We start from the raw sequence: 27,808 nt of genomic DNA on the forward strand, positions 1-27,808 counted from the left end.
CACCATCACGATCGTTATTCTAAATGCCTTGTTATGTTTAACGCGAGCGGCACTCATCTATAAGTGGGCCACACAAAACAGAATATTTTTAATGTTATTAATTATTTAATAAAAAGCTTTGCCGTTAGCCAGCTTGTTCACAATTAAACGTTTAATTATTCACTTGCCTTTGCCCAAATAAATCAACGCGTTTGACCAAAAAATACTCATATCATGAGTCAGAGGCGCTAATAAAAAAATACCCCACATAATTCTCAACGCTTAATGTGGTAAATGTTAAACAGTTGTTCACAAAAATTCAATTGACGCTTTTTTATTTTTCTGGAATTACTCGAACATTTTGTCGTGACGTTTTTTGAGCCAACTTTCGCAGACCGGCAAGGTCGATCGACCACTTTTTTTTTTTACCCAGCCTCAACTCTGATATTCGTATAGTATTTATATTGTGTGTGTTTGTGACAAATCTGAATCACACTGTTTTATTTTCGTATTTAGTATGCAGTCGACGTTGTTGTCCCCAAACAGCCTTGAGCTACCACCATTTGCATTTGATGAGGATGGCGAGAAATAATAAACAACAAAAGGAAAAAACAAAAAATATTTACCATAAAATGATTACATAAATCTTGGCCCGCTTCCTGTGTGAAAAACTTTCACAACACCTTTGCCAAAAGCCAGAGCTGCAATTTGCAAATAACTTTGTCAATAATTATTATAATTTTGTATCACATACGCATAAATTTGACAAACAAACTGCCCACGAGAAAGATCATCTAATGGTCATGGTCATGGCCTAAAGGCTAACTGGCTTTCGGTGACTGTCTGACTGTCTGACTGGCCAATATGTCAACGACTTGTACCTCAAAATGTCAAGACAGCTCTTAATGTATTTAAATGACTCAATAAAGTTGTCGCCAAGAGGAAAAAGTGGGCCACTACTAAATAAAGCTTTACATTGCACTGAGGGAAACTCTAATGAAACACACTTCCTATTGTTTGATATGCTCAACTCCAAAGTTCGTTAATTTGCAGCCTCCACATAGGTTTTTCAATTAAAGTTATATCATTTTGTTATTGTTGATTGGATGTATTTGAGCCCTGTTTAAGTAATATGATCTTCGTGTGAGTTGTCAACGGTTAATCACCAGAAACGTGATACTTACGAAGTGACTAAAGTCGGGCGAAAGTTTTTCTTTAACAATTTTCTATGATTAATAAAATTGCATGAATTTAATGCAGAAATCTACATAGAAATGAGCGACAGAGACGAAATTTCATTTCCACGTTACATAAAAGCGCAAATGAATTTTGATGATGTTAGTTTGAGGTGCTCAAGTCAACGTATATATTTATTTAAGATGTCTTCATTTTTCTGGTTGCACATGAAGGTTTTGGCATATATTTTCATTTTCTTTTACCAAAAACTGAAGCGTGAAATCAAAAAGAAATCTCGGATTTTTTTTTGGTGTTTGTTGTTTTCCGTGGCCCAAAAGCAAAGTTGATTACAACAATTACAAAAACAAACAGTTGTGTGTGAGCTAATTCGCTTTAGTTTTCCTTATTTGCTCATTAAAACCATTTAGTTAATTAATTTTGAAATCGAGCTAAATGATTTTTAGATCACATAACTGCAGCTGAGACTTTGTTTTTTTTTGGTTAATTTTAATAGTTTTAGTTCAAATGAAGTTTATAACCTTAATCGAATATAAATTTCAGTTGATTTATATAGAAAATTAGTTGAAATTAATTGGTAAAATATATTAGAGGAGTTAATTTGAGCAAAGCCAAACGTGGTTCAAGCAGCGTTTTGTGTAGCAGCTGCCGTTTATGTTGTTTTTGGTGTTGTCAAAGCGGTTAAGCGACATGCCACCAAAAATGATTGACAATCACTTTATAAACAATTTCGTTTTTAGCCCGTGACTTGGAGACTGCAACTCAGCGACAGACACCCAACTTATACAATGTTGTTGGTGCTGTTGTTGTTGCTGTGGCTGTTGCTGGTTGCTGCTTCCCCATTCAGTCAACGGCAGCAACCAGTTGCATATGAAAGTAAAAGTAAAGCAACGCAGTCGAAAACAAATGCAAGTCTCAGACATATATATGTATACACACAAGACACAACACACACACAGTCACACAGCGGGCTGTTAAATGCAGCCGTATCGCATGTATAAGTATTTGCTCCTATATAAAACAAACAAAAGCCGAAGCTGAAGCTGAAGCAGACAGCCACACCGGTTGCAGACAACTTGTAAATACATATAGATACATAATACACATACACACACACACGCATACTCAGATGCATATATGTGAGCATTTAGTCACAAATAAAATGCGTACAAAAAGGCCGCACGACGCGGACGCTGATAAAATTGTTAACCCAAAGAGTAAAAACCCAAAAATAAAAGACGCTTATGATCCATACTCGTAAATGTTCATAAGCCAAAAGTCAATATGACATCATGGCATGGCAACGTTCTGCATAAAGCTTCGACGGCATTTCTTCAGAATGCTCAATTCGAATTTATTCAAATGATTTAAAAGGGTTACGAGCTCTTTTTGGCCTTGCAAATGATTTGAGGTGTGAATCTTTAGCTGGCTGATGTGTATTCAAAAGACAAGTTCATATTTATTGTTGTTTTGTATTGTTTTTTCTGACAACTCCTAAAGAGTTCGTTGTCTAAGTCATTTGTTTTTCGAAAGGCAAAGACAAAGCATAAATCAAATTTGTTTGCAGCGAACAAGAAAAATATATTTAAATATTGCATGTTTAAGCATTAAACAACATCTTTGCTCTTGTTTTAATTTATTTGTTGATAGTGTTTTAACTGGTTTTTTGTGTGTGAGTGAGTAATTGATTACGAAAGCATACAAATATCATTTGTTAAATATAGAAAACTTTGAAATTATTTCCCAAATTATTTCACATTCAAAACTTGTCTGTTTCTAAAGCATGACTCATAGCTGAGTCGTTTTTTTTTGTTTTTTGAAAAGGGACCTTCGAGTGTTTCTTTTTCGTGAACACATATTTTAGCTCTGCAAGCAGCTTGTTGCTCCATTCAAAAAAATGAGTGCAACGTTGTTATTGTTACTGTTCTACACAGCAGCCTGAAACACACAGATAAGCTTGAAGAAACAAAAACACTGAAAGAGCAAAAACAAATGCGAGAAACCACACAGAGCAATGGAACAATGGAAATGGAAATGGTTGCCACCAAAGCCATTGTGGCGCACACTTGGCCAAAAAAAAAAGAAGTTTGTGCAATACGCCAAAAGCGCATTTCTGCATTTTTTGCATTTAAAATTTGCAACCACAACGTGCAACAACGAGCAACAAATAAGCAATAAGCAAAGTAAGAAAATCGGTAACAACAAATAACTCGAACAAATAACAGACAGAGCTGCACATTTGAGTGATATTTGTGGGGGCAAGTTTCGCGTCTTGAGGTCTTATGAATTTTGACGTCTTTTGTATTCATTGAGTCACAATTTCTTTGACGTATCAGCCAGATTAGCCAAGATATTATAATCCAGTGCCATTGATGTGTGTTGACGGTTTCTGGGCGCGTCTTCATCTGCTTGCCTTGCTGGCATTTCAAAAATGGCATCTACAAGAATTTCGATATTTTTTTATTTGGGGTGCAGTCGTCATAAATGGAGAACAACATATTATTTTCATATTTATTCCCCAAAGTCATTCGTTGAGGTTCAATTGTAAATCACACTAAAGAAATTGATAGCTGTGGGCGTAATGACTGTCAGCTGGTCTTTTCATTGAGACCTGGAGTGTGTGTGATTGTGGGATTGGGATTGTGATTGTGATTGAGTCTTTCATTGGCCAGTTCAAAGAAGTTCGTTGAGTTGACTTGTCAAAAAGTCGTTGCCTTGCCAAATTTCCATAGGCAACAGCCTTCCTTTTTGATGAATTTCAAAAACCCAACGACTTCTGGCAGCAGCAGCAGCAACACACCCACACAAATACACACACACACACACACATACACGCACACAGACGTCTACTCACCTGAGGCATGCGAGAGCACGACTCCAACGATTATGTCAAGCCCAACGCTCTCTCACCTGTTGCGGCACTCTGAATTGCTCAGCTGTTGCGGAGCTCTAGACGAAACTCAACACAGTCGAAACTGAAATCGAAACACAGCTCTACTCTGACTGCAAACCAGTTATCATCGCTGTCGCTGGGGTCTCGTCTCGTGATTAAAGTCTTGGCCGAGGCAACGACGTGGCCGGTGGCGGTGAGCTGTGGTGAGTTTGCAATTACGACGAAAGATCGTCGTCAACTTTGCTCAGAGTCTAGTTGCGGTCGTTGCGTTGCCTGCTCAGTTGGTGGATGTGCTTCAGCCGGAGCGGTTGCTAGACAAAACCTCAAAACGCAATCGCAGTCGTTCAAAGCAAACACTTCTCTAGAAACGTGGCCCGTGCGCTTGGCCAACTTTGTGGAAACCTTTGCGCATCGGTTAAGTGCAAAACGTAATACCTTCAACCAACTGTGAATGTGTGTGTGTGTGTGTTTTTAGTGAACAGTGAATTGGATTTATGCAAAGTTCGAGATTGATTTTCTTTTGAGAGATATCTCTTAAGTGAAACAAGGTATCGAAATACAAGAAAAAAAAAATAAAAAGGAAAAATTCCATTAAAAATACCAAAACTACAAAAAAAACAAACAAGTTTTCAGCCTTCCTTCCCTTTGGTACTCTCTCTCGTTCGCTCTCTTTCTCCGCGTATGTTTTCTTTTGTGTGTTTTGTTTGCTTTTTTGCCGCTGCCATTTCTACATAAAAGGAGTGAGAGTGAAATGTCAAACATTTAAACTAAAAAATAGCAACTTTTACAATGACATCATTTCGTGCAAGAAAATAAACTAGTTAATAAACCATAAGCCATAGCATATTATAATACTTAATTTGATTAGAAACAGTGCCGATTGAAGTGTGCGAACTGTGACAGTTCTGTCGGCATTGTTGTGACAGATGAACCGGCTAACTAATTATCGAGATAATATGCATGCCGAAACTTGGCCAACAACAAGAGCAACCACAACTGCAACTGCAAACAGCTTCAATAGCATTTGTGGTTTTCTAGTTAGTCGCAGTCGGCCAAAGTTGCCGCAAATAATGCCACAGAGCCGCTTCAAGTTGTTGTTGTTACTGTTGCTGTAGTTGTTAGTTTTTCCGAGTGCAACCTCGGAACCGGTTCAAATATATATTTATGCCGCTGTAATTTGGATCTAAGGTGTTTCTTGTTGTTGTTGTTCGTACTATTGCATTATTTGCGAATTGCATGCGCTTTGAGTTTCTTGCATATTTCTTTCCCACTTAACTCTGGTTTTTTGTTGTTGCTGTTTTAGGGCCAAGCAAAGAATGCCACGAAATAGTTCGCTGAAGAGGAAAAGAGTTGAGCAATGCTAACATTTTATTTGAGTTCACTTAAAATACAAAAATATATGTACACCAGCTAATGTGTGCAAATGAAGGCCGTCTCGCGTTTTAATTTTAGTTAGAATTTGGCAAACAAACAAAAGACTTAAGAAGCGAACTTGTCGCCAAACTCCTAAAGAAATGTTTTTTTTTTTGGCAACATTTAAATTTTTAGTGTTTGCATGTTAAATAGTGTAATAAAATTTGAGCCTTGACACAGATAAGTGGTTTCTAGTCTTTTTTTTTTGGGTTTTATTTGACAGGCAAACAAAAGACTGAGGAAACGAACTTGTTCGCTGGGAGAAAATCTCCGCATAAATTTTCCATTATTGAAACACATTTTCGAGCGTATTTGAACAACAATTCAACACACGATTGCTTTAGCCAAAAACTTTCAACGGAAATGACAACATTTAGGGATTACCAAATAGTAAATGACAAATAACCGCTACGAAAGTACCCAAAATCACACACTCCAAATGCGAGCAAATGTCAAACAAAACAGCAAAAAAAAGAAAACAATCACAAATCGTGCAAAAAAATCAAATCAACGACATTTAACAAAAGCGCGTTTAAATTGAAATATTAACAAAACGAAACGAAACGAAACGAAAGGAAACACGTAATTTATGAACACCAAAGTGTTTGAGTTAGATAATAATGTGGTTACAAAATCTTTAATAAATCTTTGCTAAACTTAATCTTTTTTGTTATAGTTGTTCGATTATTTTCAAATTAACAACAAGTGCATAAGTTGTGAGAGAGAAACTTACCAAAAAATATAAAATAAAGAAAAAAACATTAAAGAAAAACTTCAAAATGCAAGCGTGTAGAAAAAAAAGAGCTCCGAGCGATTCGGCGTCGATCTTGCGGAGGAGACTCTTTGTGGCAAGTCTCTGCGGATTATTGCTGCTTGGCATTCAAATTGAGCGCGCGGCGTCTGCGCCTGCAGGCGAGGATGATGCTGCAGTCATTCCCAGCACCACGATGCCAGCGTTGGATACAACAACCGAGACCGTTGCTGCTGCTGCTGCTGCTGCTGATTCTTCTAAAACAACAACAACAACCACAACAACATCAGCACCGACAACAACAACACAGGCAGCAGCAACAACAATTGGCGTAGAACAAAGCAGCGAATCGACTTCGACTTCGACTTCGACTGCGGCTGCCAACATGTTGGATAGTTCAACGACTTTGGAGCCCAGCAGATTGAACACAAGCGAAGCTGGTGAGTTAAAAAAAAGCAAAAAAAAAAATACCAGAGCCGAAGCACGAAAATTATAGATACGTTAGACGTCGCCTAGGCTCGCGTCTCGAAAGCTTTCCAGACACTTTAATCTCTCTCTCTCTCTATCTATCTCTCGGGCACTCTGTCAGCTCTCTTCGACCATAATCAAATATCGTTCTTTGAGTTACCAATTAACGCCGCACCAGCTTCAGCCCCAGTTCAGATTCATTCAACTCTTCGGTCGTGTGCTATCGCCACCGCCCTTTTACGGTTCGATCCGTAAAACATTTTTCCCTATAATTATTACTCTTTTCGCTTAAATGGAGCGTACGTAAAAGAAATTTTTCTTATATTTTCGTTTGCATCATTTTCTTTAGATTAATCATACACAGAGAACTTCTCTGTGTGTTTGGCATTTCTTATTAGTTTCCTGTTGAATTATTTCGTTAATTATGCGGCGCTTCAAAGTGAAATGAAGAAAGTCTCTCTCTCTCTATCAAGTGAAGCATGCAACAAAGCTGTACCTTACGCATTATGAACTCCATTCATAATATATTTTTTGTATGTTAATATTATTCAATTTATTGCAGTTCGAAAGAGTCAACCAGTTACCAGTTTTTTCATTTTTTTCGTTTTTGCAACTTGAAAGTTGCCTTTCGATTTTATTTAAATATTCTTATTGAAGTCAAGTGGAGCAACTTGTACTTCTTCTTTGGTGGTTTTTTTTTGTTTAGATTTGATCTAATTTCATGGCTTGTAGTGAAAGGCCTTTATTCCAGTCACTGATCGAAAATCTAAGTCAATCAACTATTTTTAATTGGGTTAACAGTTTAACTGTCTTGCCTTATTCTCTGTGGACTCTATAGTAACTTGTTTTTTTTTCTTTTCTTATTATAATTAGCTTGTTGTAATTTTCGGTTTAATGTCAGTTGCACATCAAACGTGTCACGTTGTTTATTGTTTGAAACATCATCATAGTTTGTGTGCTCTTTTGCCTCAAAACACTCGCTTGATGATGCGATTAAACGGGGCCACACCGATCGTTAGCTGCACTAAAAGCACAAAAGACTGAGAAAACGAACTGGGTTTGGTCGTCAAGCAGACAGATTATCAACCCTACAGAATATTGTAGAAAATATTTGGGATTTTTGCGGTTGGGCAAAGCTTAAAATATGCGGATGAATCATTTTTTCTCTCACCTACGTGATTTGCTGTAGACCGTTACACCTTTTAAATTTGTGTCAGAAATGTTTGCTAAAGTAATTTGTTTGATTTGGGTGCCACTTCATTTAATGTTGTTGCCTGGGCCAATTGCCAATTAAATAGTCATGTAGTAAATTAACTTGAACTTCGATGGCAGCGTAAAAAAATATCCATAAATCATCCAGATGCCAAAACACCCACGCAAAACAACAAACACTCACGCAATTTTGACGCAACTCCTAAATGCCGATTTGAAATTTCAACCCCCATGCAAGAGCGTTAATTAATGAGACAATACTTCAAGAAAAAAACAAAGTTATAAAGACTCGAGGAGCTGTCTGTCCTAGGTCAATTGATTAACTAAATATTAAGTGGGCATAATGCCACCTTGAATGCAATCCAAATGAGCCATAAATATTATAATTATTCACAGTTGCAAAACTAGTTTGCTTGTCTATTGAAACAGCCGGTTATCGTTTGTGTAATTCATTAAACTGTCACTAAACGAACTTTAGTGTAGAAATGTGCATAAAATATATACATAGAAAAAATAGGTGGAATTCAAAGCAACTTGTCGTATTTTTATTAGCCTTTAAAGTTGACCCAAGAGCGAGCTACAAAAACCAGATCGTTGCAATTAACTAGAGTTGAAATGAGTTTAATTGCTTGCCAGTCGATAGAAATATTGCTGTAATTAGTTTCTAGTCTTAATATTTTTGCAAACTGCAGTTCTTTCGAGAAATAAAAGGCAATTATAAAATAGCAAAAAGTTGAAATTTACTATTTTATATCTTGAGCAAATTATGTTTTCTAACTGAGCTAAATACATATATTGAGAGCTGCAAATTAGGGTTTTGTTGCCAAAGCCAAGTGCACACAAATTGCAGCATGCTAATGAGCTGGAAAATTGCCAGAGAGTTGAGTTGTGTTGAGTGCATAAATCATTTATGCTAATTTTGTGTTGAGTCAATTTTTTGGCCAAAATAACTGCAAATGGAGCGCTAATTGATGGCCTTGTCGTGGTTAAGTAATATGAAGGCACTGACAAATCCAATTAAGTGGCTCAAATGCAATTCAGGGCCTGCACTTCACCATGGTTTGCCAAAAGTCTATTATATATTTTATATATATGTATATATTAAGCATATATATTTTGCCCAATGGCGTTTGCTTGCACAATAATACACATCACGAAATATTAAATTTAATAACAGAAACAAAAACCGAACGATAAAGGCAAGTAACGACCTCAATTACCGGCCAGAGCTCATCATCATCTTTGTTTTTGTTGTTTTTGTTTTTGGTGGCTTGCTTTTGGTCACTTTCTTTCAAGGAAAGCCTGTAAATTTTATAAATTAAAATCGCGGGTAGACAAAAGATTGCATTCAATGATTTGTTGTTATTATGTTGATTGTTGCTGCTGCTGTTATTGTTGTTGTTATTTCCAATCAACGCACTTGGAAATTTGCATATTCGCTGCACGATGTCGTGAAGATTGAACGGAAATTGTATTTTGACCTCTGTGAAATCAACAATTACCAAAAAAACAAAAAAACAGAAACCAAACTGTACCGACAGCAAATAACATAAAATTCAATATTTTTTCTCACACACAAAAGTAACTTATAAATGTCCTCAAGTTTATTGTTCAAGTCTTTCGTTTCTCGGTTGTTTATATTTATTTGCTGCTTCATCTTGCTTTTAGAAATTCTACAGAAAAAGGCAGGCAAACAAGTTTGTGCCCTAAGTCATTTGTTTTTTTCTTTCAGTTTCTGTTTTCTTCTATATTTGTTTTCAAGGATAAAGTTGTGTGTGAGAAACATACGAAAAATGAAAAGTATTTATTATGCTGGGTGTGGCAATGCGTGCGAATATAAATAACATAAAAATATATACATATGTGATTGTTGTTGTCATTTTCGTCTGGCTTACCTTTCGCTTGGGGTTCATGCACGATTAGCTGGCAAAATTGAGCGTCCGTTATAATGAACCGATAAGTAAAAGTAGCTTAAAAAACTTTTCAACAACAGCAAGAAACAAAAAAAAATAGAGTCACAACAAAAAATCAGTGAAAAATTGTTGTGAGTGGGGAGCAACAACAACAACAACAAAATGCTGTTAATTGCAGCTTGTTTGTTGTTGCTAAAAAATCCCCTATGTACATTGACACTTGATGGTGCGAGCTCGCTTACACAGCCTGCGGCTCAAATGGACGCGTGAAAGTGTAGACAGCTCTTTGCAGTTAACAATTAACATTTCGCCCATAAAATGTGACTGCATGGATTTTCGAACTTAAGTGTCAAAATTACACGAGTCCATCCATAAAACTCTGGTCTTTGAACTTTTGTGTTTTGCTTCCCATCCCCCTAAAAAAAACAAAAATGCAACTGTCTGCTTTCTCCGTTTGGTAAAAAATTTATTGCCTGCATCGCGCAATAGAACAACTGGTTGGCTTGTCTTCAAACCCCGATGACATCAATTGCTAACAAATGCCAAGTGAAAACCTGGCCGGGTAACGAGCTTCTCTGGTATTTGTGTCAGGGGCGCAAGTCCAACAAACATTCGCAAGCGAATACAGTTCAATAAAATAGTCAAGATAATTATGTCTAGTTTTTGCTTAACTAGCGATTTAATACTAATTAACTTGCAATCAAACATTTTGCATTCATGTGCTTCTTGAATTATTACTATGGGTATCATCAAGTCGAACTCCATTTAGTAATTTCTTTTTTTCTACCGTTTTGAATACGCTATAAATATATAAATTATACAATATATAGTTTAATTGCAAGTCGTACTCTTTTAGCTCCATTTAGTAATTTTATTTTTCTGAGAAAATATATAAGTTATACAATATATAGAATGAATAGATCTTCAAGTCAAACTCTTTTAGCTCCATTTAGTAATTTTCTTTGCGTTGGGAAAAATGTGGCTCAAAAGTCGACTCTAATTAATGCAATTTAATTACAACTATGCTGTGTATGTGTGTGTGTATAAAGATTGTGTTTCTGTGTATGTGTTACTGGGGTGTTTGGGTAATTAACTGTGTCATTGAACGGTGTACAGAACGCTGCCAGGAAGTAAATACTTGAGAGAAAGAAACAAAGAGGAAAAGAAGCAAAGCAAAAAAAAAAGTGGTCTGACTTGCATGCATAATAATTTGAATAAATCGTTGGAAATTATATAAAGTTGGAGCAAAATAGAATATAAACTAGTTTACATAAGCATAAGAAGTATGCTATTGTTATGCTAATAATTATTTATTATGATTAGATAATTCATTTAGCTATGCTAGTACTTATTTATAATTTCTGTATTCCAGCTTCCAATTTAAGCAACTTCTTGTGACCGTCTCGTTGATTGAGCGTAGTAAATACAACTTGTAATTGTTGTGTGTGCCATGTTAGTAATCTCATTTAGCTGGCTTGTGCCAGCCATTCAATTGACCTTCTGGCCGACACACTAACGCAGTTAGTAGCAAACGACAACCACCGACAATCACAGATACAAATATGTGTGAAACACTTGCAGCTCCAATTCGAAAAAGCAATTGCAAGTCGATTTCATGGCCGGCGGCCGCAGGCAAAACTTTTGGAGCATTCACTTGGCCAGGCCGCAAAATGAAAAGCGTGGTGTCATTGCATTGAGATACAATATACGCAGATACACAGCTACAGCTACAACTACAGCTTAGATACTTACAACAGCTACATACAACAAGTACAGCTATCAATTGTATAGAGTTAAGTGGCATTTCTGTTTAGTCATATACATAAGTATAATATTTTTTTGCCGCTGTTGTTGATGCTGATGCTGGGGTCTTTGTCTTGGCCTCCTCGATGGACGATGACACGCGTTGAAACGTGTTTTGTTTTCTTGCTTTAGCATTAGATGTGCTGTCTCTCCCCGTTCCCGCCCTCGGTTCCCCTCTGCTCGCATTCCAATGTTGAAGCTGCATTTTTCATTAGCCCGCTCGGGCACATGAACTTTCAAAGTTGAGCACTTGAAAAGGTCAAATGCTGCTTTACACGCTGCCTTTTATAGTGGAAAATTGTTTTGTTTTATAGCTAACCAGCTAGTCAAACTGCCTGTCTGTATTTCCTTAACTTCTTGCCCGTTGTTGCTATTGTTGTTATTGTGGGGTCTTTTCTAATGTCTGTTTGCCTATCGCTAGACATTTCTTTCAGTCTGCTAGCCACATTTCTAGTCATTAGCTGGCAGCGAGATAGAAAGGCAGATAAAATGCCAAAGCAGCAGTTAGTAAGTACTATCAATCTTGGTCTTTAGTAACTGTGACTCTTAGGGAATATCAAATATAAATGACCTCAATTGCAGTGTTACTGTAAATGTTTCTCTTTTTAATATGCTAGCTTATAAAATTTGCAATACAAATAAATCAATTTTGAATTTCGCTTCAAGCTCAATCCACTTAATCTGTTTATTATGTCAAATTTACTTTCAAAATGTTCGTATCTGTCTGTAATCGTATCATCGTCACACTAGATAATGATTATTATCTGCAAATCTGTGTTCGCACAACAAACAACCTTCACTCCCATTTGAAAAGCAGTTTTAACACTCGGTTTCACAAATTAACATACTACACAAAAACAATAACAACAATAACAACCTGCATTGTCATCCTCATGAGCATTTCCCTTTCGCTCATCTCTCACTCATCCTCGACGTCGACAACGCAATTTTCATGAGCAAATCATAATAATAATAATAAAACATAGATATGTGTGGATAATGAACAGAGTAGCCAAACTTTTGGCATTAATTATAAAGTTCCATTAACACGCTGCCAAAAATATGAATATACTCGAAACTCACTTGGATATTCGTATGTCCAAAAAACAAAATAAAAAACTCTGTTCAGCTTTCCAAATGTATGCGACGCGTCACCAATTGCGTAATAACCATTCGGATTTGTTTATAATTTTTTTTTACATTTTGAAGTTTTGTACAAATCAAACTCGAAACCGGATCAACAACAACAACAACTCAAGTAGGCACATCAACTGATTTTTGTGGTGTTTCGCTTGTGAGTTTGTGGGATACGTGACACACACACAAATAAACAAATACACAAATGCTTAGACGCATGACCGTTACATTAACCAAAACAAAAACCACAAAAATCCAAGCAAATGTAAATTTATATTTGACTGTCGGTCTCCCATTTTGTTGACACTTTGTATTGCCAGGCCCACATCGAAGCGCTGCACGGTGAGTGGACTGATGTTAATGGTCATTATGCAGTGCTCATTATGATTAGCAAGTGGGAAGTGTGTGAAGCGCTTCCGGTTGGCTGCGTTGACATTGTTGACACAGCAAACCGAAGCTGCTTTCCTTTGTCTGAGGACTTGGCTTAAGTAATTGCCAACTCAAAATTCGTAGCAAATCAAAGCTAAATTTCCATTTAGGATTTACAGTTTCATTTCAAATAAAGTCAATTTTAATTGGGTACTTGAAATATTCAAATAGGCAGAGTTCCGTTTAGCGGTCAACTACTGTAGCTGCCTGTCTTGTTTGCCTTCTGAGCAAGACATCCGGTTGTGTTACTGCCAACGTCTTGTCAATTCTAAGCACATCATTTGTATGTGAAGGAGAAGAAGAAGGAGACCCCTGACCAACTCCATTGCATTCGATTTGCCGTCTGTTTGCTTAGAGGAGCCGCAAAACGTGCGGCGAATTGAAAAAACCGCAAATGAGTTTCAACTACCGGCAACGCTTTTGCATTTCTGCATAACTTGTGCTCTTTTGCCATTGCTATTCCCTTTTCAAGTAGTTGCTGCCATGTTGGTGTTTGAGTTAGTTATTGTTGCCGCTTTGTTGTGGGCGTAATACATATAATAGTTATGCAGATAGAAGGGAGCATTGTCATATATCATAATCAAGCGGCGGCTGACTGAACCAGCTTAGCTATGCACGTCATAAACAAGACTGAAGAAAAACCATTTTGACATGGGCCGACAGAACGAGTCAAGTTCGTTGCCTGAGTCTTTTGTATGCAACAATTGGAATAAAAAACGAACTTGCATAACGGCCACAGAACAACACAACAAAACGAAACGGGGGAAAGACGACCACCAAAAGCGCAACAACAAAGCATTTGGTATATTGGTATATACAACAACAAAAATATACTAAAGAAAATACTACTGGCTTAACGAGTGGCGAGTGAAAAATGAAAATCAATGACAGTAAAAGACAAATTGTGCAGCGCACACAAATGGACAAAACAAAAGGAGAGCTGCTGGCAAAAGAACACTGCACTGCAGCGACTATTATAAACGGCAAACCGTGACAATAGGCAACAGCAACAGCAAACTGCAGCAAAAACAACTGCTGCAGGCAGCATAACGAACTGAAATTCAAGGTTCAAGTCAGTAACCCTTGCACAAGTTCTGACCTCCTCCCTCATCCCTTTTCCCACTCTGCACTCTCAGTCTCAGTAAGAGCAACAATAAAAGCAACGACTGCAACTTAAGCATAAAACACACACACACAAACACAGACTCACTTTTGATAGAGCTGAAAGAGTCGCGTCTTTTACGAGCCATCGTCGTCGACGTCGACGTCGTCGTCTGGCTCTGGGCTAACGAACTGTGCAGGAGTTCTGCTTTTCTCTTCTATGCAAGTATTTTTTAGCGCTAAATTGGCGTCCATTGCATGCAGACCACAACGTTGTCGTCTGTCTGTCTGTCTTACTCTTTTTTTTTTTTTTTTTTCTCTCTCTCTCTTGAGTCTCAACAACAGCGACCTGGCGGGGACGAGATCGGTGCCGCCTTTATGCTTATTACCACGCATGCATGTCAGTCCCTATGCCTAGGCGCACTTGAACCCATAGCTCTCCAGACTGCAACTTCAACTCCGACTCTGACTCGCAACTCCATCTTCTTCGTTGTCGTCTGCGTCGTCTGGCACTCGACTCGCCCCCATGGGGCAACATTTGCAGCGCCCGTCAAGAGTTGTCTTGCGGGTGTTTTTCTTGCGTTTCCCTCTTTCCCTTTTCTTTTCTTTTTTTTCCGTTTTGCTTTTTTGCGCCATCATGAATCAGTTGGCAGACTATGGATCTATATATGAAATTAAATGGTCGACTTAACCAAGTAGAGTTAATATATTTGCAACTGCACTTAAAGCATTTTACAGGAATTAAATGAAAATTGCAAAGAGCTTTGCAGTCTGAAATTATATTTCTTATTTTGCGAAACACTCATTCTCACTGAATTTAATGCTAGACAAGATTAATGGGCTGTGGGGGGAAAAAAAATTGTTCACCTAGAAACCAGTTTTTTACCATAAATGAATTGGACAAATAATCAATTATATAAGAATAACAATAAATACAATAGTATCAAGCAATTAACGCAATTAAACGTAGAAACCTTCAAGCATATTGTGTCAAGTTCTAATGAATATTAATAGATTAAGCAGATTAAAGCAGTCTTTTTTAAAGCTGAATCTTACAGACCAGCGAATCAAGTTTCAAATAACTTATGTCAGAGTAGAAGACACAATCTTAAGAACCAAAAATTTGTCTATTCTCAGCTGTTTTCACGTGGGAATCTATTTGCTTAAGCAATTACATACAGAGAGGGAGAAAAGCAGTTAATTGATTTGTTTACTAATCCTAATTACACAGACACTAATTGCTGTAATTAGTGACTTAATGTCTTCTTAGCTTCTGTTTGTCTTCAAGTGCAGGAATTTGAGAGTTCAATTCCAAGTTTGATATCTTTTGAGACCCACTGTACCAATAGTAAGTCAAGTGTCTCATTGTTGTTGCCATGTTGAAGAACGTCCACTAAAGTCATCATTTATTTATGACATGAGCTTTTGCTCTTTTGAGCCCCGTAACTATGCCCGAAAACAAATTTAATTATATAAGAGCGAAGGAACGGAGAAGAATCAAAATCCAAGAAGAATAACAACTTTGCTGCCTTCTTCGGTTCTTTCATAAGCGCGTTAAAGCACAGCCCCGAAAAGATCCAAAGACGAATCACAAGACGAAAACAATATCAGAGAAGATGCGGCTGTCTGATATATTTTTTCGTCTTCCAACCCGCTGCGCCATCCCTTCAATTGTCCAGCTTCTATATGCTTCCAAGAATGGCGGATGATTCAGCCAGCGACGCAGTTGAAGTCGCAGCTTAATGAATACCTTGGCTGATTCTCAAGAACTGATGCTGCCTCGACTGCTGCTGCGTCTGAGGTGTTTTCTGCGGTGTACAGCCAAAAAAAAAAAAAAAACTCAAGAACTGAAAATTACGTGTAGTGTGCTGCAAACGATGCTGCCAATGATGATGACGGCGATGATGATGGGACGCGTGAGATATTTCCAATACGAATAGTTTATCTTTTCTTTTGCGTTTTGCGCTTTTTCACAACGGTTTCCGCTAGAATTGCGCAAAAGATTCTTGTGTACCGTAAATGTGGGCCAGCTTAAGAGAATAGACGAATAGACGAACTGAGGAAAATAGGCTTAAAGTTTGTTTACCCCGTGTCAAAAGAATTCTAACTGTAGGTGTGGTGTTAATTGATTGCAAATTAATAAATGAATATCATGAATCTTCTACACACACACATGCTTGTGTTGAATATTCATAAGTATTGATGCCTAGTAATAAGAGCACAAACGGAAGCGGATATAGCTTGCAAAGGGGGAACACGAAGCAGCTGAAGCAACAAAAAATAATTGCACACTTTGTTGAGGACCCTTTTTGTAGTACCTTTAGTAAGAAATTGTATCTTTGCTGCAGGCAAATTATTTTAAATAGTCTGTTTAGCTTACTTATATATTAAGAACATAAGAGTAGATTTTCATTAGAAAATTTGAAATTTGATTAGATTATATTCTTTGTTATATTAGAAGAGTAAAAGTAAATTTTCATTATCGAATTTTAATTAGTTAGTTTACTTCATACTTGTATTTACATTCTTCTTCTAATTATGCATCAATATTATAAACTTAAAACTAAATTTTCATTCTGGAATTTATATTTTACTTTGTTTACTTCATACTTGCATTCATATTCCTTTTCAGTTGCCACTTTCATACCTCTACAATAATTCGATTTATATCTTATTTTCTTACAGAAATTACAACACTGCCAGCTGCAGCCATCGAAAGCAGCAGCAGCAGCAGCGTCCGCAGCAGCATCGTTGGCAGCCTTCAACTGCAGGAGGAAACAACAGTGCGTTCGACAAGTATTGAGCCGATTACTTCCACTGAGCCGACAACAACACCACGTTTTGAGAACTCAGCTTCCGAAGAGCCCGCAATCTTTCATCACACGGAGGCAGATCAGACGCACATTCAGCACATTCCGCTGCGCGATGAGCATGCGGAGAATGTGGGCGGCGATGCGACCACCGAGCAGCAACGTGAGGAGCAAAAGCAGCTGGAGGGCGAGCAGGAGTTGTTGAATCAAATATCGAATGAGAGCGATGATGATGCCAAAGATTTGAATAATTTTCGACATCCGGCAACGCTCATAACGGCCAGCAACAGTGAGGAGAATGAGTCCAATGCCAATGAGAATGAAAGTGATGGTAACAAGTTGGCAGCAATAACAACAACAACAACAACATCGTCAACGACGACGACGACGACAACGACGACAGAGGCACCGGGAACGACAACAACTGCAACAGCGACAGCAACAAGTGAGTCAGAAGATCCCTATCATGTGCATATACTGTCCGAGAATCATGATCGCCTGGCCGAGCACGAAGATTATCAAATGCTGTCGAGCAGCACCGAGGAGGGCGAACCAGCTGCAGCTGCAGCAGCGACAACAACAACAACAACAACCGAAGCGAGTGCTGGCATTATTGTCAGCCAGGAGAACAAGGCAACGCCGTCAACGCAGTCAGTTACTGAGACGACATCGACGACAACAACAACAACATCGCGAGCACGCGCCATGCATATGAATGAGCCCGAAATGCAGCCACAAACCGAAACGGCAACCGAGATTGCCACAGAGTTGGAGTCAAAGGCAGAGGCCACCACAGTGTTGCCGCAGAGCGAAGTGATTAACATTGTTGAAGGACAGCATGTGCTGCACCCAATCGAGGACGAACTCAGCCACAGCTCTAGCTCCAGCACAACAACAACAACCACAGCAGCAACAACCACAACAACTGAGGCTGCAGCAACCGATTCGCCATTTGTTGCCTTTGCCGGTGAGGGTCGCTCAGCGGGCAACAGCGATGAGGACGCGGAGTTGCTCTTCCGTCACAATGCTAGCCTGCATCATCAGGCGCTAATGGATCTCAGCGATGTCAGCATGGACGATGAACGCACTGAGATAATTACAACAACCACAGCAGCGACAACGACAACTACAACGTCTACGACAACAGCACAACCCGAAACGGAAGTGCCGAAAATTGTGGAAATTACAGCCAGCGGGGATACAATGCAGCGTGAATGTTTGGCAGACAACAAGAGCTACAAGGTGCGTAGAAATACTAGTAATAAAGTTGCAGAGAAACAAGTAAGAAAGCTTCAATCAACTGAGCTCGACTGTGGGATACTAGCTTACAATTTTGAATAAAAGCAAAATAGTGCGGTATTAATTTAATAACATATCAAATTAATATACCCAAGCCTATATTTGGTATATCGATATAATACTTCATTCAAAATATACTATAGAGATCAAAATATACCAGATTGTCAGGGAAGGCAACTTAAAAGCCGCAGGTAGTAGGCGTTTTTGCTTATACAAAAGTATTTCATATATAACTTCTAGAATTTTTATCTGATCGAAACCAAATTTTCATATGTACCAAAAATCACTTTAGATTCAAAATTATGCTTGTTATTAGATTTTAGTCGATGTGTGGCAATAATTTGAAACAAATATGATCTGCTTACAAACATAACAAGTGCTGTCGAAAAATTATAGATATATCTATTATAGTCTCTGCGATTTAATATAAGACGTACAGACAGGCAGATGTATGATGGACATGGCTATATCGTCTCGGCTTTTGAAGAATATATAATATTATATATAGTTTTTGGGTTCGAAGATGCCTACTTCTGCCTCTTACATACATTTCCTGCGGTCACAAAGTTATAATACACTTATAAAAACCACTACGAATGCAACTTGAAGCGAAATCTCAGCAATCTCGTCTCCAACACATCAAGCAATCACACCCAAAAACCCACCTTGAGTTGTCGCCTCCCCCAGATGATTTTATTTGCACACTCTTTTTGCGCATAACCGCCCCCGTTTTGGGGGCAGACTCTTGTTGCACTTCCTGGCATGGCACGCAACTGCAATTTGGCTTGTCGTCACTTGATTGCATAATGGCCAACAAGTTTCGGGCCACTCATAAAACGAAAAAAAACGAAAAGAAACCGGTCAACAAGCAGTTTTGTCGCAGCTGCTTTTTGCACGCCAAAAAAATATTTTTGGTGCACATTTCCCTGGTTGTCTGTCTGTATTTTTCACTTCTTATTCGCGGTTGATTGTTGTTGCTTGGGCAAGCAGCAATTATGCAAATATTTGCGCGCCTTAAAAATGCCAGCAATTTGCTGGGCCGTGATTGATGTTGTCGCTGACGCGTTTGTTTGCCATTATTGCTGCCATTGCAGTCGCTTAATCTCCGCTTCGGCCCAGCCTCAATCTCTAGCAAAATGTGTCAATCTCTTTGACTGTCTTCGCCATAGCCACTGTTAGAATCAACGCAATGGGCCTTATGCCTTATTTTTTATCTATCATCTAATTAACGTCAGCGTCTAATTTCCATAAATTGCTACACGCCTCTCTGTCTGTCTGTTTGTCTGCTCGAGTGTGACGTGTTCATCAGACATTGCACCCGTGCCATAAGCAAAGCAACATTGTGGCGAGTCACGTACATTACTCGCCAATGGAGCTGCAGTCCAAGCACAGTCCAAGCACAGTCCAAGCAGCCACAGCAACGCCTTTGGGCTGCCACTACTGACCAACCCATTCAGTTGGCTTTTTTTCCATTTTGTTGTTGTTGCAGTTGCATTAGCTGTTGCTGTTGCTGCTGCTGTTGCTGCCAGCGATTGCTTTGAGTGGCTGCCTTCGGTGTTGATTTTGTTTTAATTAAATGGCCACTTGGGTTTTCTGTTGCCGCTACTCTAAACAATTTATTTTGGGGTCTGCTGCATGTGTAATGCCATTTGTAAGAGCCGCTAATGAAGTTAGATAAATCTCCACAAAATTAATTCCTATAGCTTTATGCGCCTAATACATTTTTAATTGACTGTTATTTGGGCATCATTTGAGAGTGAATCAAAAGGGCACAAGACCGAGATGATATTAGTCAAAAGTTTGCCACATTATTTTGATATATTTTGTTAGATATCAGTTGTTGGCCATGTTTTAATAACAAAATTTTGCCACATTATTTGAATACATTTTTTGTTCGTCATTTATACGCTTATTTAGAGCATTTTACAATGCGCCGATAATTCAATTTAGTTATTACAGTTTTTTACTCCTTTTCTTATATAGCTTTTTTTTATTAAATGCTTAACATTGTTTTCGTTGTACTTTTCATAATCGAGCTTGCGGCACGCTTCGTCTCGATATGAAATAATTTTTGCTTTCACTTTTAATGAATAGCTGTTGTTGTTTTTGCTTTTGTTTTTGTTCGTGCAGCGCGCTCCCCCATGCTTGTGTATATATATTTATTTTTTTTTATAAATACCGATCGATCGGCACAACGGACACGTGCAACATGCCAAGCCGCATGCCACAAATACATTTTACAGTGCCTGCAAATATTCAACACACTTTACTGGACCAGCTCTTTTATATATAATATAGTTTAGTGTGCCACTTTGAGTGCTTACTCTGGCGTCAGATTTCATACTGGTCATAGTCGAAGCTTTATGGACTGTTAGGGCTTTTCAGTTTAGAGTTCCCAAGAAATATTTTAACAGCGCGCTGGGAATAAACACCCCAGCGAGTGGTTCATTAAAAATAAATATGAAAAAGGGCGTGAAAAATCTCACGTATGAGCTCACTTTGCGAGCGTAATCATTTAACATGCATATTAAATGTTCTGAGAGTACATTCATGGCCTACGCGAAACTTTTAATTAAAAATTATAAAGAACAAAAGACTAGAATGGGAAAACAAAAGACTTAAGCGACGAACTTGATTTGAATCTCAGTGCGTTAATAATCGCAATCTCAGTGTGGGACGTTCATAAGCCAGTTTAAGCAGCACTCATGACATATTTGGCTATTGATGCAGTCAGACTTCGACTTCTACTCCAACTTCAACGATTCGGAGCAGGAAATGTTTGCCAATTTTCTACAGCAAAACGATCAAATGATTGATGAGTTTGTCTGTGCAAATTGACGCAATTTGTCCAGAGACATCACTTGGCACGCCTTTCACATCGTAAAAACATTTTGCCATTTGGTAGCAAATGCCATTTGCAAACACTAAAAACGAGCACATACCGAATCTATTGTCATTACTTGTCAATTGGGTCACAATTCTAAGGCAATGATTATTGTCGAGTCGCACACACACACACACACACATACAAGGGAAAGCTATCTAACAATAATATAAAGTGGCACTCGTTTCTGCCCAATTAATGCTACAAATTTATCATTTAGTTTATGTACGAAAGTGTGGAAGTACACTTGAAAAATGAGGTAAAGAAAATACTTTCGGAAAAAGGTATTTAGAATTCCCTCAGTTATTTGCAGTTATGCTGAAGGTGAATAAAAACGAGTTGAGTTAATAAACGGAAAGAATAATAAACGAGTGAAAGAGAGTAAAAAAAGCAAGAAAAAAATGGTTTAACTATTTAGACAAGTTCTCACTTTCAACCTGTGCTACAATATTAGAAGTACACTCCTTTTTTTGAGTGAGTGTTGAGTTCATTAACGGAAGGAATAGTAAGAAAGAGAGCAAAGAAAGAGGGTGAATGAGTAAAGGCAAAATTGTTCAAATATTTCTTATTTTCAATATAATTTGCTCTGTTCAAAGCTCTCGTCTTTTTGGCATTACTTGTTTCCTTCAATTCAAGCTTCCATTTGACATGCGTCTTATAAAGAATATCATCACTTATTTGGAACTATGATTGATTTTATAAGCAGTCAGATTAATTAGGAATAGAGTAAAGAAATATATTGAATGTGTGAAGAAAACATTCCTTAAATGTTTAGACAACTTCTCAGTTTCAACCTCCATCACAACTCTAAAAGTTCTCTTCTTATTTTGCCATTAATTTTCGCTGAAACTCGCAGCGTAGTTTCTTAGAATTTGAGATTAAATTTGTCAAACGATTTAGTCACACAAACTAAATTTATACACATGTCACAGTTTAACAATTGTTTCACGCTTCCAACCTCAGCTTTACGTAAGCGCTTACTCATGCATTGGATTATAATTATAAAGTAGACGACAACTTTTAACTTGTTAATTAAATGTCTTTCCATTTAGCACGGCGAGAGCATGGAACGGGATTGCGATGAGCGTTGCACCTGCAACCGTGGCGAATGGATCTGTGAGCCACGTTGCAAAGGTGCCACCTATCCACGAGGCAGTCAACGCACTATGGCTAATCCTCATTGCCACGAGCGCATCGTGGAGGAGGACGAATGCTGTAGGACGATGGAATGCGATGAGCCACCGATGCTGGCTCCGATTGTGACCGCTTCGGACATTAACCAGACAGCTGTTGAGCAGAACGAAGGTGAGAGAAAGTTGCATTTCTTTTTGGCTAGCTTAGCCACTCAATGTCGTAGTTGTCCACATTTGTTTGTAGTCTTTGGTACATGCTTTAATCTCATGTGTTTTCTGTGCATTCCATAATCATCACACAAACCACAAACTCACTCATTTGTACATACATTGCCACTGCTCAGAGAGCACGCCCAAGCCACGAAATGATTGCCACTATCAAGGCGGCGTCTACAAGTTCCGTGAACGCAAAGAGATTGGCTGCGAGCAGATTTGCCACTGCGACGAAGGCGGCATCATGAACTGTCGGCCACGTTGTCCCGAGCGCAATCACACGCGTGCCGACAAGTGTGTGTATGTCAAGGATCCCAAGGATGTGTGCTGTCAGTTAGAACTCTGTGATGTCACGCTTGATGATCACGAACAGCAGCCGCCACTTGCCCCACTGCTCCAGGCTGGTCCCAACAGCATTGGCGAGGAACAGGATCAGGAGCAGGAACAGGAACGTGAACAGGAGCGCAGCTATGGCCTCGATCAGCAGGCACGTGATGCAGGCGGTGCCACGCCCAGCTGTGAGTTCAAGGGCGAACAGTATGAGCTGGGACAGCAGTTCCGAGATGGCTGCGATCAGTTGTGCATTTGCAATGAGCAGGGCGTGCACTGTGCCAAGGTCGAGTGTCCCTCCACCTTTGGCCTCGATGTGCTCAACCCGCATTGCATACGCTGGGAACCGGTGCCGGCGGACTTTAAGCCAGTGGCCCCACATTGCTGTCCGGAGAGCATGCGCTGTGTGGACAACGGCACCTGCACCTATCAAGGCATGCAATTTGACAACTGGCAACAAATACCTGTCAATCTAACGGGTGAGTGTTTGTTATAGTATGTAAAGTAATCAATATTAATAAGTTCCTCTCTTTACTTCAGGCTGCGAACAACATTGTTACTGCGAGAGCGGCAAGGTCGAGTGTCGTCCCACTTGTCCACCAGTCTTGGCGCTGCCACCTTCCGATCTGCCCTGCCCCTTGGAACAGGCGCGTTTGGTGAACATGCCACAGGACGATTGCTGCAAGCATTGGGACTGTGTTTCACTTACTCCCGATCTTCAAGCTCACCCCATCGATGATCCCCGACAACCTTATCCAATTGCTCCACAACCCAATGGTGAGTGACTTAACTTCCAGCATTCCTTATTTCACTGCTGCATGATCAAGTCAGCGTTTCATTTGAATGCATAACCATTGGCAAAATCTATTCGAAAACTTACTCCATTGATGAGTGCATTCATTCATTCAATTCGTTCGCATTTCTCGCATGTTTTCAAAGCATTTTTGATTTCATACTTTGTAAATTTTTGAGCTTTTTCTACTTAACTTGCCTACTCTCTATCTTTCTCTTTTTCTCTCTCTCTCTCTCTCTTTCTCTCTCTCACTTGTGACTCTCACTTTTGTTTTTATACATATTTTATGACCCTGATTTTATTTTGCTTTATTATTTATTTATTTTCAAACGCTCATCTAAAACAATAATTCACGCTATGCATTGTAAATAATCAAAAAAAAAAAAACCATTCAACATGCAACCGCTATCAGAAACAACAGCAACAACTTCGACAGCGACAGCAACAAGCATGACAACAACAACCACAACAACAACAACAACTTCTACTAGCAAACCTTTGGAACTTGACTATGAGAAGAAGCCCACGTTGGGCGCCTTTTATCCCACGCTAGACGGCAAGCCGCCCAAATCGAGTCCTGGACTCTTTGACAAACACGAGAAGCCGCACAAGAAGGCACAGCAACAACACCAACAACAGCAACAGCAACAGAATGACATCAAGTACGATGTGCATGAGGATCAGCAAGAGGATGATGTCAACAATGGTCCACCATTGCCACCAGGCGGTGGCTTTGTGCCACTGCAGCTGGGCGGCCACTACAACGACTATCAGCAGCAGCAGCAACACCAGCAACATCTCGGTCCTTATGGCTTCTACAATCCCGCCAAGCCGGCATACGATGCTTACAATCCCTACGAACCTTACGACATTAATCCCAATGGCATTCCACAAGGCAAACCGCCACCAGCACCCACTAGTCAATCGGATTTGTTCAACATTCTGGGTGCCGAGCACCCAGGACATCCTGGACATCCAGCGTCGCAGGCAGCTGGCCAAAAAGAGAATCACAATCTGCCACCGCATGTGAGAATCGAGCAGATACTGCAGCATTTGCAACAGAGCGTGCCAGCTGGAGCAGCAGCAGCGGGACCACAGCAACAACAGCAGCAGCAACAACAGAGACCTGGACCACCGCATTATGTACCCATTGTGCACAGTGGCGTGCCACCGCCGCCGCCTCCACATGGCATTGCCATAGTTGATGGCCAGCCGGTGACCTACGAGAGTTATCCATTGATACCTGGACTGGGCGTGCCACCACCACTGCATCATGCACAGCAGCAACAGCAACTACAACAGCAGCAACAACTGCAACACCAACAGCAGCTTCAGCAACTACAGCAGCCACCACAGCGTGAAACTCCGCAGCAACAGGCAACCATTATACCCAGCTCCAGCACCAGCTCGGGGCTCTCCACGCAAGCCAGCGAGCATAGCCTGCATCATAGCCAGGGCGCGGAGAAGCGACCAACCCAGCAGCAAGCAGGTTCAGATCTCACTCAAAACCTTCGTAGCTTAGCTTAGAGAAACACTTTCAACTTCTCTCTCTATCTCAATCTCAGTTTATTTCGCTCATGCCGTGTGGACACTGATATACTGAAAAATACACACAACGACAGGGTTTTTACTGTACTAACTGTGACCACAACAACTTACACACACCACCAACACAGCCACAGCAACCTACCCACACCTATACACACACACATTCATGCACATGCACCTATCATTGTTTGCGCTTTTTAGAAACAGCTTCAACTAAAACTTCCTCTTAGAATATATTTCAAGTACAACTCAATTTATGTTAATTTCCTCCTTTCACAGGCTTGAACAATCTACAGTCGGACATCGAGGTGCACAGCTTGGACGCCATCGATCCACACACCATTCGCATGGTCTTCACTGTGCCCATGGTCTATGTGAATCTTCATGGACGCGTCGAGCTGCATTATACCAACAAACCCAGCAATGATACACGCACCTGGGAGCTGCAAACTTTTGCTCCACCCGAAGATCTGATTGCCACTTCACAAATGGAATTCGATTTGTCCAATCTGGAAGCGAATACGTTGTACAAAGTCAAGGTGACGCTGCTGCTGCGCGATCTCAATTCGCAGGCAACGAGCAGCATTTACACAGTCAAGATGCCAGCGGAACGCACGATTACGCCGCCACCACAAATCTCTGACTACAGACCCGATTTCCAGGACATATTCAAGACTGTCGATGATCCTGAGTTGAATGTCATTGAGACAAATGCCTCTTGGCTGCAACTCACCTGGAAGAAGTTGAGCGATGAGCAAATGGAATATGTGGATGGCGTCCAATTGCGTTACAAGGAACTCACGGGCATGATTTACTCTTCTTCACCGCTGATACATCGCACACTCACCAGCTACACCATACAGAATCTGCAACCGGATACAGGCTACGAGATTGGCTTGTATTACATTCCATTTGCTGGTCATGGCGCCGAATTACGCGCTGGACACATGATCAAGGTGCGCACAGCGCCCAAGGTTGATGTCTATGGCTTCGATGTGAACGTGAATGTCACCAAGGTGAAGTCACAGAGTGTGGAGATCTCCTGGAATGGTGTGCCATATCCAGAGGACAAGTTTGTGCACATCTATCGTGCTATCTACCAGAGCGATTTGGGCAAGGAGGATTCGAGTGTCTTCAAGGTGGCCAAACGGGACAGCACAACGGGCACGTTAATTATGGATCTGAAACCGGGCACCAAGTATCGTCTGTGGCTGGAGATGTATCTGACCAATGGCAATACCAAGAAGAGCAATGTGGTTAACTTCATTACGAAACCAGGTGGTCCAGCGACGCCAGGCAAGACGGGTAAGTTGATTAAGTTTCATTTTTATAGCTTCATTCCTTACGTTGAATTGTTGCCATTTCAAGTCTTGCGATTTTTTGAAAGGATTTACTTAAGTTTTAAGAATCTGGGTATACCAAGATTTCCTCTTCTCCATTCTTAATAAATTTAATTTCTATCCATGCTAATCTGTGCTTTTTATGCTAGGCAAACTCCTCACCGCTGGCGTCTCTGAGCAACCAGTTGGCGATTATTATGGTCCCCTTGTGGTTGTGTCTGTGATTGCCGCCTTGGCGATAATGTCCACACTGGCCTTGCTGCTCATCATCACCAGAAGGCGTGTGCATCAGACGGCATCCATCACACCACCGCGTAAAAGCGATGCGGCCTACGACAATCCCTCGTATAAAGTGGAGATACAACAGGAGACAATGAGTTAGTAAACAATTGTAAAAATCCTTATGAAATATATTTTAATTAATCCATTTTTAAACTACTTGCAGATCTGTAACGGCCCGAACTGATGGGTAGCTTACTCAAAACTCCCAAACTAGCTTAGAGCAACGTTTCTTGTAAATATTTAAAAAACAAAACTCAGTGTCAGTAAAAGTTATGAAAAGAATATATGGATTTTCCATTCCCCGGCGCAGGATTCTGATAAATATCCAAACTTTAAAAAAGAAAATCAAAAAGGTCGCCATGTTGTATGTAATGATTAAGGAATTCTTAAAACAAAACAAAAAAAAAAGTTGAACTAAATAGTAATTGTTTCTTTGACCCCCCGTTAAACAATTGTAACTTGTGTAAATAGAGAGATAGAAGAGACAACTGAATATAAAGTCCAAGTAACTTCCAATTGGCCTCGCCAGGGGAATTCTTCTAGCGATTTCTACAAAAAACAAATGCATAGTTAGTTTAACTTGTAAATTTTAGCTTTACACATACATATACATATATACATACCATTTAATTTAAGAACGAACAACAGCAGTTCTTCAATTAACAGTCCATAAATATTTAAATTAGCTTGTAATCGTACAGAGATATGCAATCTTATGAATAAATAAAATATTAAACAAATTGTTTGCTTATTTTCTTTTTCGTTTGTATTTAGGTACTTCAAAAAAGGTATTACTCACTACAATAAATCACAAACATAAATTTGTTGTCATTCCCAAGGCACAAGATTGACTGTTGTGCTTTCTAGAAACGTTGATAAATGT

The 27,808-nt window shown here is 39.5% G+C and overlaps 1 protein-coding gene and 1 long non-coding RNA gene across 6 annotated transcripts; one reads left to right on the forward strand and one right to left on the reverse strand.

Moving 5' to 3' along the window:
• The first annotated feature begins 4,336 nt into the window (after positions 1–4,336).
• Positions 4,337–27,665, forward strand: LOC117576254 (putative epidermal cell surface receptor). Of its 5 annotated transcripts, none has more exons than XM_034260882.2 (10): positions 4,338–4,519; positions 6,156–6,670; positions 16,979–18,345; positions 22,339–22,591; positions 22,764–23,441; positions 23,503–23,739; positions 24,168–25,244; positions 25,583–26,608; positions 26,793–27,020; positions 27,089–27,665. In XM_034260882.2, the coding sequence occupies exons 2-10, from the start codon at positions 6,259–6,261 to the stop codon at positions 27,094–27,096; spliced, it is 5,286 nt and encodes a 1,761-aa protein (XP_034116773.1). In that variant the 5' UTR covers positions 4,338–4,519; positions 6,156–6,258; the 3' UTR covers positions 27,097–27,665. The 5 variants fall into 5 exon arrangements, with proteins under 5 accessions (XP_034116776.1, XP_034116773.1, XP_034116772.1 ...); XM_034260881.2 differs by having other exon boundaries at positions 4,338–4,494; XM_034260884.2 differs by having other exon boundaries at positions 4,338–4,480.
• On the reverse strand, positions 10,484–12,926 carry LOC127566210 (uncharacterized). The gene is made up of 2 exons (XR_007955495.1): positions 12,710–12,926; positions 10,484–10,623 (listed from the first exon to the last, which is right to left on the reverse strand). It is a non-coding gene; the product is annotated as an uncharacterized LOC127566210 (long non-coding RNA).
• Positions 27,666–27,808: the final 143 nt, after the last annotated feature.

The sequence above is a fragment of the Drosophila albomicans genome, chromosome 2R (assembly GCF_009650485.2).
Source record: "Drosophila albomicans strain 15112-1751.03 chromosome 2R, ASM965048v2, whole genome shotgun sequence".
Lineage (NCBI taxonomy): Eukaryota > Metazoa > Arthropoda > Insecta > Diptera > Drosophilidae > Drosophila > Drosophila albomicans.